Raw genomic sequence first — 12503 nt, 5'->3', positions numbered from 1 at the left:
TTAATTCTATCCAGAACTTGCGTGATACAGGAGTTGTTTTAATCTCAGAAGTTTCCTCTGATCTTTTATCATGGAGCAAAGTGCGCTGTTAGCCTTCTAAGCCTCTGTTATGTAAATTATACGCCTGAGTAGTCAACACGCGAAACTTATATTAGTAGACGCAACTCGCAAGCCATTCTTGCAGTGGTTGCACTAGTTTTTTAAAGCTGGTGATAACTGTGCGAGTAGGATGTTTAATCGGATGAGCGACCTTGACTATTGCCCATGACGACGGGACAATGACAAGATCTTTGCATTCCAAATGTTTAACGATGAGGTGACTGACGTTCCAATGACGACAGAGATGGTGTCGATGTTTACGTTGGTAGGATATAGGCAATGTTACGTCGGCTGAGCGGCGGTCTCATCGCTCTCTCTCCCTCTTGTGTGTAGATCGTGCTCTTACCCTGCGCATGTGTCCTCGCCTACCAACGCTCGCGTGCTGCAGTATAATCGCTAAGCACTACATCTGCTACCGAGCAACACTTTGTTCTCTTGACAAACCGTGCCCAGGTTGCTCGGTGATTTCTCGCTGCGATGTTGACTTTTCATGGTCTATGCTTGGAGAATCGTTCCTGACAGTGCAAGAATGAGTTACTCCAATGGGTCTAATCGTCTGCTAACAACCGAATACAAGGGATACCTCGTCATACTTAACAAACAAGACACCCAGCATTGTCGGCAACGTCAATTGGCCACCAATTCACAACCCAATTGATTTGAACAAAGTACACCCCTATAAATTTATAAGCCACCCAAGTGACCACGCTACGCTCTATCACCGTGTGGCACGCTTACAGCGGCATATAGACCTGGGCGGGCTAGATCCTCTGCGGTACACCCTCGCACGAGAATCAAACAAACAATTTGGAACTTCAATCACGAAAAAGACTATCCTCTTTCAACTTCTCGTCCGGATGTCTCGGGTGAATGTAGAATTGTGAGTCAGATCCGCTGAGGTGGTACTCCTAGGGAGAAGGGAGAAGGCGAAAAGCGTGTTCATTTGCTGAGTTTTGCTGTGAAGACCCACTGAGGAGTCTTCTCGTCTCCGTGATTTCCGGGGAGCAGCAGGGCCATCGCCGGTGAATGGGTTGACTGGAACCTAGTACCAAACACCTACTCGCATCACACAAGCAAACCAATGGCGCCCTCCTGAGTCGTTCCTCCAAGCCTGCCCAAAACTCTGAATTTTGGAGCAATGCCAAACCTTCAGAGGCAATTTATGAATGTCAAAATACTATATTGCTAAGCAGGTGCTATCTATCATGTCGATAATTACCCCGAACGCCCATAATATAAATAAATATACGCGCCTGTGTCTTGCATCCGACGGAGCAACATATAGACGCCGCGACCACCTCCGCTTCCGTTGCCACAGTCGCTCTTCACTCTGAGGGTAGCGGGAAAGTTAGAGCTACGTGTCGGACAGAGCTGAAGCAGGTCGAGTCCTATGAACCCTGCACGGAGGTCGTTGGTGACAGCCAAGAGTCTCCTGTGCCGGACGGAGAGCGGCTGCCCCGGCGGTCGCCACGAACAGACTGGGACCCACATGCCTCGGAGTCGTGGTCCGAAGCGCCTGGAGCAGCATCAGTGTCATGACGTATCCAAATTACCTGTCTCTCATCCAGCACGCTGCTGCCGGGCCGAGAAAGCTCATGAACTTAGCACTCGACGACGAGTCATAATGTGAAGTGTTAGGTAGTAGCACCACACTACCCGCATGCCGCAACTCCGCCACCGCCCACGCAGATGAGTAGTGCATAGACCCTACATCGCATGCAGTCGTAGCCCGCACCCCGCCCCAACATGAGGCGTTAGTATTAGTAATAAATTTGATCCCCTACTTCTAACCTAAATAGCTGCCGCCACACCTTTAATGCCTGAACAATTAATTATTACAGCTCCTGTGACCAGACCGAGAGGTAAACGATAGAACTAACATGGCGCATAGCTCATGACCGAACACTACGGCGCTCGCCGCAACATGAGAGTAGTAGGACCCTAACGCCTTCTTTTTGCAGCGTTACCCCTGGGCCCCTACACTATCTGTAGTCGTCTAGGACTTGTACTCAGGCGCCGCTGCAGCGGTAGCCCGCGCCCGCTCAGCTCGTCCCGCGCTCTGCTCTCACTTGCCTAGTCGTTAGACCTACGCCATCCCTGTCGCCACTCCTCTCATGCACCTATCTAGAAACCTACACCGGCACGCGCGTACCTCTCAGCAACTCGCCATACATGTTACTGCAGTAGGAATCCTAATCTCATGTACTCGCTTGACCCCTCGCCACCTGCCACGCATCACCATGGTCGTGCTACGCACTCGTCGCCAACACATGTAGTAGTCAGAACCTACATCCCATGCAGCGTACTCGCCTACTCGCTCCTCTCTACTGACTCTAGTAGTACTACACCGCATGCTCGTCTCTCCCCCGCGCCACACAGAGTAGTGACCTACGCATTGTCCCACATGAGTAGTAGAGACCTACACGCAGCAGCTTTACCGCGCCCACACTACACTGATGTAGTAGACCCTACACCGCACGCAGCGTTACCACGCCGCCTCCTCGGAGGTCGCTAGCACCCTCTGCGCGCTGTCTGCCCACATGTGCAGCTAGGTCAGAACCTACGCCGAAATGCAGCTACCACTGCGCCACTACCGTGTATACACTCCCTCACCGTGCTGGCCATGGTGCCTGCCTCGTCGTACCCCGCACAGTCGTACCTCGATGATCGAAGGTCAGCGTTGTAGGTGTAGCGTTGGCACACAGGGTACGTCACTCATGGTCGGGGGTCACGATAGCCGCGGTTTGTTCTTGTTCTCGCTGTAGCTTATGGCTGCAGACCCTCGCGCGCCATTTACTGCGTATGATTTCGCCTGATGCTGCAGCCGCGGTGTTGACGTACAGGGTACGGCAAGCATGATCCGTCTGTGATCTCGTTGAAGAGGACTTGGTTATATTGGCTACATCGTAGTGCTGCTACACCCTTCGCAGCATTACCGCGATGATCGTAGCTCGACGTTGCAGCCGCGGCGTTGGCTAACAGGGTATTCACGATGGCTGAGCGTGCTTTGCTGTGTTGCTGTTGCAGTTTACTCGGTGATGTGGTGTCTGCTGGAGATTGTAGCCGTGGCTGCCGATCTACTCGCACCAAAGTTTGTGGACAGTCTCAAAGCTGAGCAGGTAGAGGTAGTTGTGTGCGTGTGTTGTGCGTTGTCGCTGCGTCCCCCGGCGTCTCCGCTCATGCTCGGTGTGCGTGTGTGTGGTGCATGCCGTGCGTGCGTCGGTCGCATTCGCGTGCGTGTGTGGTGCGTATGCTGTGCTGGCGTGTGTGCATGACTGGTGTCCTGTGTGTGTCTGCGCGTTCGTGTCGTGGTGCATGGCATTGGTGCGTGTGTGCCATTGCGATGCAATGTGTCGGTAACTTCCTGCTGCGCTATATTTGTGTCAGCCCCCTCCATACAGTAAGTTCCTTCTATACCAGCCCACTGCCTCCCTCTCCTATACTCTCATCCTCAGCTACTTCATGTATGGACTAAGACCTGGACTGAGATCAGAATGTGCGGAGGCTGCTACGAATCCGTCCACTCTGTTCTGTTCTTCCTCCTGGCAACGGCTTCATGTGCGACATTCACCGCAAGTCGTGCAGAGGTAAACCGAAACACGTCAACGGACAAGGTAGGCTGTCTGCCCATAGTAAGCAGATAAGCTGTAAGGATGATAACTAACTAATTAATTACAGGTGGGCTGCTCTCCCACTGGTAGATGATTACTGTAAAGTATAACTAACTAATTAATTAACCGCAGGTTGGGGCTGTCCCCCATGGTAGTAATACCTGTCAAGATACTGTAAGATATAACTAACTAATTAATTAACAAGGTAGGGGCTGTGGCTGTCTCCCCATGGTAGCAGATACCTGTAAGATATAACTAACTAATTAATTAACAAGGTAGGGGCTGTCTCCCCATGGTAGTAGATACCTGTAATATACAACTAACTAATTAATTAACAAGGTAGGGGCTCTGTCCTCATCGTAGCAGATACCGGTAATATACAACTAACTAATTGATTAACAAGGTAGGGCCTGTCTCTCCATCATAGCAAATACCTGTAATATACAACCAACTAAGTAATTAACAAAGTAGGAGCCATTGCCCCATCAGCAGTTACCTGTAACATACAAATAATTAATTAACAAGGTAGGCACCGTCTCCACGTTGTAACAGGTATCTGTAATATATCACACACCATACACTGCATCAGGCCTCACACAGATGCATTAACCACACGTGTCGTGCATCAAACACATATCACGCATCATACTCGTTACGTGTCGCTTGTTACATGTTGTTCGTTACGTGTCGTGCATTACGTGTTGTTCGTTACGTGTCGTTGACAGACACAGGAGGTTCAGCACGGAGCGATGCTAGCATTGAGCTTCACGTTATCGCGGAGGCTGCGGAACAGTACCGAAGAGCAGCAGCAGTCGCCTCCTAATTATGCCAGCACTGCCGTGAGAGCTGTAGGTGAGTGTTGCCTCACTATACTATACTTCTATATCTACTGCTCTCACTCTACATATACAGCTCTCAGTCGCAACATATACAGCTCAGTACTGGAATTGTCAGTGTCACGTCACTCAGCAGTTTTTTGTACTCGCAAAGGCTTTTTAAATCTGTGCAGAAATCATCGCCATGAAGGGGGGTTAGAATACCTTAGAGATATTCCCTCTTTGCTCTTCCGTGTTTCCACTTCCATCAGCATCTGTAATTTCTCTTCTGCCTATTTGCTTCGATTAGCATCTGTAACCGCTCTTCCATCAATTACCTTTGATCAGCATGTGTAACTTGTCATCTGTGTTTTCACTTAAGTTCATCCATTTCGATCAGTATCTATAACCGCTCTTCCCTCTATCTGCTTTGATCAGCGTCAGTAATCACCCGCCATCATCATGCTTGCTTGCTTGCAGCGGCGTTTCTCAGCAGCACTAACGCAGTGCTGAGCGTGGGAGCCTGCTCCGCTATCGGGGAGATCGCTCGCAACATGCCGCTGCCGCTGCCCAGCGGTGAGCTAGAGACAGAGAGCAAGGAGATGACAAAGGCCTGCATTGTCAACACGCTGCTCAAGAAAATGTCCAGCTCTCAGGAACCCAACAGCGTACGTGAAACGCCGCTCTCTGTACCCGCCCTACACACGCATCGTTCCCGCCCGATTGTCTGTTTGCTGATTAGACACGGATGTGGTTTCTATAGTGTGTTTTACTAATGTAGTGCCTTGCTCATTTGCCAGTTTCTGGATGGATACTTTAGCTGTCTTTCACTTATTGTAGTATTTCCCTCTGCGCACTAAGTGGTGAGCAAAAATATTGATCGAAATGAGGTGATTGTAATATCTGAAATGTTGACATTATTTTCAACTTTGTTCTGTCACAAATTTAATTCGATGTATTGCATTAATCAGTAAGGACTGTAAGCCGGACTACACATGAGCAATAATAAAACTGCACACGTATAGAATTTTTGTAAAGTTTTTCATTGTAAGGATGTCATGATGGATAATCTAACTGTCATTAATTTCTGTGGCAGGTGAAAGAAAAGGCAATGCAGACTCTAGCAAATTTGTGTGTTGCTGATGATACGTTCCCGTGGAAACGCCATATTCTAGAAAAACTTCTCAGTTCACCACAGGTATTAATAATTTTTTCCGATGCCTATTTAGTTTGAGGCCAATGATTATTTCCTAAATGATTTATTTTGAGGCATTCGCATTTCTGTTTGGGGTAACTGGTTTTTTATCGTGCGACAGCCACACCAGATAGATCTAAACTTTGCCTGCGGAGATGCCCTCGTCTCTGCTGCTCTAGGAAGGAAGTCCGCAGCACGGCGTGACATGTGGGTGCAGTCCGAGAAAGATTTCCTCAAGGTTAGAGCCTGACTTCTACTGCTGCTGTCTATTAAGAGGGAGATAGGTAGAGAGAGAAAGAGAGAGACAGAGAGAGGAGAGAGACCGAGAGAGAGATGGTGAGAGTGAGAGTGAGATAGAGATAGGGAGAGAGAATTCAAAGTCGATAAAAGAAAGAAGGGGAGCGAGAAAGAGAGAAAGAGAGAGACAGATAGACAGATAAACACTAAATCAGTATAGTTATTTTGATAAGAGAAAAAAATTGATAATATTATTCCATATTACAGTGTTAAAGTGTGACGTTATAGATCCTGCGTGAATAACATCAACAATGTTTTATACAGGAGAATCTATCTGAGAAGGGTGATGATCACGTGTCCTGGCTGCTAGATCAGCTGCTAGAGAAGCTAGGAGGAAAGAGCAATGCTATCACCCGACAGGTAAAGCATCATAGGAGAGGAAGGGGGAGATGGGGAGAAGGAGAGGCAAGGAGAGAGAAAAGGCGGGGAGTGTTGTTGCCGTGTTGTTGCCGTGTTGAGATGTAGTAAAAAAACTTTTATCTAAGAAATAATTTATTATGACTTGTATTGCATTTTTCGTGTTTTTGTTGTTGATTGTATTCTTATGCTGGCTGTTGTGACTTTTCGGAGTTATAATGTTTCCTAGTGGATTTTAATGCTGGGCTTTGTAATGTTACAGTGTTTTGATATTTTCTAGTTTATTTTAAAGCTGGTTTTTGAAAGGTTGCAGGGTTGTACTTTATCCTATAGTGGAGTTTATTGTTTGCTGGTTGTAACGTTGCAGGCGGCGTGTGTGTGGTTGCTGTAATGTTGCGATATTGTATTAACATGTTTGCTGGTTGTAACGTTGCAGGCGGCGTGTGTGTGGTTGCTGACGCTGGTGAGTAAAGCTGCGGAACACGAGGCAGTGACAGCACGCCTCATCGACATACAGACGTCATTCATCAACATGCTCGCAGACACCGACGGTGGGTTGCCTACCTCCTCCTCCTCCTCCTCCTCCTCCTCTCCTCCTCCTCCTCCTCTCCTCCTTCTCCTCCTATCCTCCTCTCCTTCCTCCTCCTTCTCCTCCTCTCCTCTTCCTCCTCCTCCTCTCCTCCTCCTCCTCCTCCACCGTCGTAATTGCTCTCTACTTGCGGAATCACCAAGGGTCTAGATGTCACTATGGCGAGAGCCGTCCGTCCAACTTAGCATGGTGCCCTGACATTGTCGATTGAAGTGGAGCTGACATGTGCCCTGTATTAATAACATTTCTACTCTTGGGGCCCGTTGTCAGAAAGAAAAATTGGTTTTAACGTTAGCATTAACATTAACATAGCTTTAAGTTTTACGATGGTTCTGATAATGGGCCCCTGGTGTTGTTATTTTGGTACATTACACATTGCTAATTAATAGGAAAGGCAATAATTAGTTAATAATAAAACACCAGCGGTTATTTGTACTCGAGCATAGAATCAAATTGCTTTGATAACAGAACAGCCTAAGACACTGCTAAAAGTCGAATCGGAGAAAAAATCAGAAAGTCAAAAGCGGCGTTTCTCATCCCACCTGTGGTTGAATTCAGAAATCCAGATTGCTTGCACGTGACAGTCATTGAGGGCACGTGAGACTGATTGCGTGTGACAGAATGAAATTAATTACTTTATTTCTCGTTCCTTACCTTATTACTCGTTGCTGCAAAGCTGTGCTCTGTGCGTTGCGCCGCGGCCTCGCGTGGAACGTTCGACGTACGGTGAGATCTCCTGACTCTGGCTTGCGTTTGCAGAGCTGACGCAGGACGTGGCGAGTAAAGGTCTTGGCCTGGTGTACGAGCGAGGCGGGGAGGAGGCAAAGAAACAGCTGGTGGACCTGCTACTGGACACACTGATGACCGGCCGCAGGTGAGAGGGCAAGCGCAGACACGTGACGAGGCGTGTGATGCGTGCGCGTGTGCGAATTATTATTGTTGCTGTTTTGTTATGTTATTTAGTTGTATTATTGTACTTACTTGTATAAATACTTACTTGTTGTTGTTGTTGTTGTTGTTGTTGTTGTTGTTGTTGTTGTTGTTGTTGTTGGTGTTGTTGTCATTGATGTTGATATTATTATTGTTATTACTATTGATATTATTTTTATTTTTATCGCTGTATTACTCTTAGTCTTACACCCAGACACGTTAGGTCCCGTGTGGGTGAAATAGTGGGTGAATATGTATTTAGACAAAGTTATGTCTACTCCATCCAAATAGTTATTATTTGGTGTTAATTAATTCATATTAATTAATCAAGTGTCTGTAGCTGTTCCTGGCTTTTACTGCGAAATTGCTAATTGAATCCCTAGCCATCCTAAGTTGTGCATGCTTTTTGTCCATAAAACATACTTTCATTTTCATAGTGATACTGAATCGTTGTGTGGTTAGATTCGTCTCACTGAGTTCTCTAACATGGCTGCAATACAGGAAGAAAACTGAGGTGACAGATAACACCAAGATTTTTGAACCAGGAACTCTGGGAAAGGCACCTGGCGGGTAAGTATTGGGATCTGTTCTCACGAAGAAACTGTTTAACAGTTAACGTTAGAAATTTCGTGAATTTATCATATAATATCATATCAATTATTTAGTATACCATTTTTTCTAAAAAAATTCTGATGCACACACCTGTCGAATTTGCTTGGACCAAAAGGTCTACCCTTTTGTACATAGGATTTTAGGAAAACATGAAACGTTTTAGGGGTTCTTACTTTACATTTTAAATTTATAGTTTGCATGTAAAATGATTGTAAAATATTATTGCTAATGTTACTCATTATACACTATATGAGGTAATTTACTCATCAAAAATGTGTTCTGGTATTATATATGAATAAGTAGACAAGCAGTGTAAGGAAACACTAGAATCTTGTAATGAATATAATACACTACGCAGGTCTGGTAGTCTGACTACATACAAAGAACTATGCAGCCTAGCATCCGACCTCAACCAACCCGACCTAGTGTACAAATTCATGCATCTCGCCAACCACCACGCCATGTGGAACTCTAAAAAGGTACGACTTACGAAGTTTCTGCCACGGTGAACTTACAGCGTCATTTACGGCCCGTTACCCTTGCCACTAATTAATTGATTAATGAATAATTAATTAATAACACCACTACGAATAATAATGCGAAAAACTTGAAAATCACACTGGTATTTTTTTTTGCCAAGTGTCTATATTTGCGAGTGCACTGTATTTGCGAGGCGACTAGCCGCGTCGTTGCGCCATTGTGAATGCGCGCTTGTCAACCGACGCCTGTTTTGAGCGACGCTGCGCGGTTGCCGCTCGCCGCACAGTGCCCGTCATCTTTCTCCCCGTGGTTTCACAGGGCGCTGCGTTTGGGTTCACTGTCATCGCGACGCAGGCGCGCGATCAGCTCGAACCACATCTCCCCAAGATCATCCCGCGGCTGTATCGCTACCAGTACGATCCCAATGCGAAGATACAGCAGGCGATGACGAGCGTGTGGAACGCACTGGTCGCCGACAGCAAGAAAATGGTAAGTAGTCAGGAAAGAATGAGGAGACGTAACGTACGTTCTGCGATGTGTGCAGAAACCTTTGTTTATTCAGCAGGGAGTGTATTAGTTCTTGGCATAGTCATTGGCACAGGTTTTCTTAAGCAGGTTTGTGCGGCAGGGACTTGCATGTTCATCTGAAGGCAAAAAATAAATGAAATGATATCGGAAGTTTGATTTTGACATCAAATCTAAAAATTGCTTAATTTTGAGACTCTTTATCGCAGGTGGATTTGTACATGAAGGATATCCTGCAGGATCTAATATCTAACCTCACGAGCAGCATGTGGCGAATCAGGGAATCCAGGTATATGATGTACAAAACTACCGACATGTTTAAAAGCTTATTATACTGAAAATTAAATTGGGAATTATATATTATTAATGTAGAATTTATATTCAATTGATACTATCAGTCAATAATTAGTATTGTTTCATGATATGCCAGTCAGTGAATCATGCCGTATTTGAATAGATCTGTTATCTAACCTGTAATTGACATTGATGACCCACATGACCTCTGACTCCCTCTCCGTGACCTCTGCATGTCTCGTAGTTGCCTAGCGCTGAACGATCTGCTACGGGGGCGCCCCCTGGATGACGTCATACCGGAGCTTCCGACGCTGTGGCAGACGCTGCTTCGCGTGAGAGACGACATCAAGGAGAGCGTTCGCAATGCTGCCGACATTGTACTGCGCACCCTTAGCAAGGTCAGCGCCCCCTACTGGCAGCAGGCCGCATCGTGCATGCTCGGAGGGGTGGGAGCCGGGGGGGGGCGCCTACTAACCCTTAAACCAACGGAAAATATACCAGCAGAAAAGCGATGAGATATGATATTGTAGAGATGATGATTAAGGAGAATGTATAAAATACTCACTATTGAAAATCATATAAATATGGACCACCGGTGTAAATATATACCATTTAGTCTACAACTGTCCTTGCACCCAGTTAAAATTACTTCATATACGTTACACATTGATAGCTTGTGTACATATTTACGCTGTTACGAGTCTATATAATTATAATTATATAATGACGTAATTAAAATGATAATAATGGTCATTATAGTGGCGATGGATTGCTGCTTATCTTTACTTAACTAGCGTGTGCTACGTAACGTGTGTGTAGCGCGTGTGTAATCGTGCTTTTGCCCTCGCCCAGTGCTGCGTGAAGATTTGCGATCCAAACTACGGCAAGGTGGGAGGCGACGCGATGCGACAGCTGCTGCCTGTGTTGCTGAGTGATGGAGTCGGAAGCAGCGTCGCAGAGATCAGAAGCTTCAGGTAATCACGAGACGTAACGAGCTCTCGCCCGAGCACCCATCCTCGCAGCATCAGCATCCCAATAACATGGGGGGGGGGCCTGTCATCGCTAGAGACATTTAGTGAGAAGAAGAATTCTTCTTCTTCACGGGTGTAGTTAGTGATACTTTATATCGTTTATATAGTCCAAGTTGGGCAATGTAATGCTAACGAAGCTTACTACTAACTTTAGATATTAGTAGGACATAGTAGTAGTTAGTAGTTAGTAACTACTACTAGTAATGCTTTGACTCGTTTTTTCATATTCATCATATCCAGGTTGCAGCTAAATTGTTTGTCCTGGGTTGGGGGAAAAGGCTGCAAAGCCAGGTGCAATATGCATTCTGTTCAGTCGACCGTGGGCAGATGGCATTGCTTCTGCGTAGGGATGGGGACAACACCTGCATCTGTTACCAGGGTTGTTAGTGCTTCTCTCTGTGTGTCCTGCAGCTGCATGCTGATGGGTGTAGTGACTGATACTTAGGTTTTTATAATATTTGAATCTAGGGTCGTAGCTAAACTCATCCTCCATCCATTCACTCGTCCTACATTCATTTCTTGTGGCAAAGCACGCACGGTCTGCGGTTAGCACACTCAAGTCTGCTGCCCACAGTGTTAGCACACTAACATCTTATAGTCCTACAGATCGTATGGCATATAAGAGCTTTCGCTTTACATCTTATACATACTTATCAGCCCCACTTTGTGTCATGTGTTTGCTGCAGCCTGCAGACGCTGGTGAAGCTGAGTAAGAACGCGGGACCACTACTGAAGCCACACATAGCCGTGCTCGTCGCCGCGCTGCTGGAAGCTCTCAGCGAACTCGAGCCGCAGATGCTCAACTACCTGAGTCTGCACGCCGCGCAGAGCCAGGAGACGCTGGACAAGGTGTGTGAGGGGGAGTGTGTGTGCATGCGTGTGTGCGTGTGTGCGTGCGTGTGTGCGTGTGTGTGTGTGTGCGTGTGTGCGTGTTGTGTGTGTGGTCATGCGTGTGTGTGTGCGTACGTGCGTGCATGTGCACGGCGGCTGCGCAGCGTGTGGTGTTTGTTGTGCGTGCGTGTGTGTGTGTGCGCATTTGTGTGTGTGGTGCATGTGTGTGTGGTGTGTGTTGTGTGTGCGTGTGTGTTGTGTGTGTTGGTGGGGCGTGCGTGCGTGTGTGTGTGTGCGTGTTGTGTGTCGTGCGTGGTGTTGAGCGGGAGGTGTGTGTGCGCGTATGCATTCGCGGTGTGGCAGCAACGCACACATACTTTATGCATGCATGTGCATTATGCTGTGGCAGTGCTATGCTGATGTGCATGCATCGCTGATTGTGCATGTGGCATATACATGGTGGCAGTGCTGATGTGCATAGTACATATACATGTGTCATCGCTGAATGTGCCATTGCTTATAATGTGGCAATGCTGATGTGGGCAATGGTGCTTATTACCATGTGGATGCTGATGTGCATGTGCTTAATACCTGGTGGCATGCTGATGTGGCATGTGCCAATATACATGTGCGATGCTGATGTGGCATGTGGCATATACATGTGGCATGGCTGATGTGCATGTGCTTTATAGCATGTGGCAATGCTGATCGTGCATGTGCATCATACATGTGTCATGCTGATGTGCAATATGCTTATGCATGCATGCATAGCACGGCACGTTATGTCATATTATGTGTGCATGTGTGTGCGTGGCGTGCGTGCGTGCGTGCGTGGCG

At 46.9% G+C, this 12503-nt stretch overlaps 1 protein-coding gene across 1 annotated transcript in view; it reads left to right on the top strand.

The window, feature by feature from the left end:
• The window catches only part of LOC106820852 (proteasome-associated protein ECM29 homolog), a 33634-nt gene that overhangs the window by 10168 nt on the left and 10963 nt on the right, over positions 1 to 12503 (top strand). Inside the window, exons 18-33 of the mRNA XM_014825444.1 lie at positions 3127 to 3218; positions 3576 to 3713; positions 4436 to 4562; positions 5006 to 5193; positions 5622 to 5723; positions 5842 to 5958; positions 6282 to 6377; positions 6811 to 6925; positions 7723 to 7837; positions 8395 to 8463; positions 8864 to 8984; positions 9304 to 9474; positions 9720 to 9799; positions 10049 to 10202; positions 10657 to 10778; positions 11522 to 11684. Of these exons, the coding sequence (XP_014680930.1) occupies positions 3127 to 3218; positions 3576 to 3713; positions 4436 to 4562; positions 5006 to 5193; positions 5622 to 5723; positions 5842 to 5958; positions 6282 to 6377; positions 6811 to 6925; positions 7723 to 7837; positions 8395 to 8463; positions 8864 to 8984; positions 9304 to 9474; positions 9720 to 9799; positions 10049 to 10202; positions 10657 to 10778; positions 11522 to 11684 (1970 nt within the window). The remainder of the gene's footprint in view (positions 1 to 3126; positions 3219 to 3575; positions 3714 to 4435; positions 4563 to 5005; positions 5194 to 5621; positions 5724 to 5841; positions 5959 to 6281; positions 6378 to 6810; positions 6926 to 7722; positions 7838 to 8394; positions 8464 to 8863; positions 8985 to 9303; positions 9475 to 9719; positions 9800 to 10048; positions 10203 to 10656; positions 10779 to 11521; positions 11685 to 12503) is intronic.

This window comes from Priapulus caudatus, unplaced genomic scaffold (assembly GCF_000485595.1).
Source record: "Priapulus caudatus unplaced genomic scaffold, Priapulus_caudatus-5.0.1 Scaffold50, whole genome shotgun sequence".
NCBI classification, from domain to species: Eukaryota; Metazoa; Priapulida; class Priapulimorpha; order Priapulimorphida; family Priapulidae; genus Priapulus; species Priapulus caudatus.
This window is presented reverse-complemented; position numbering and strand designations above follow the sequence as displayed.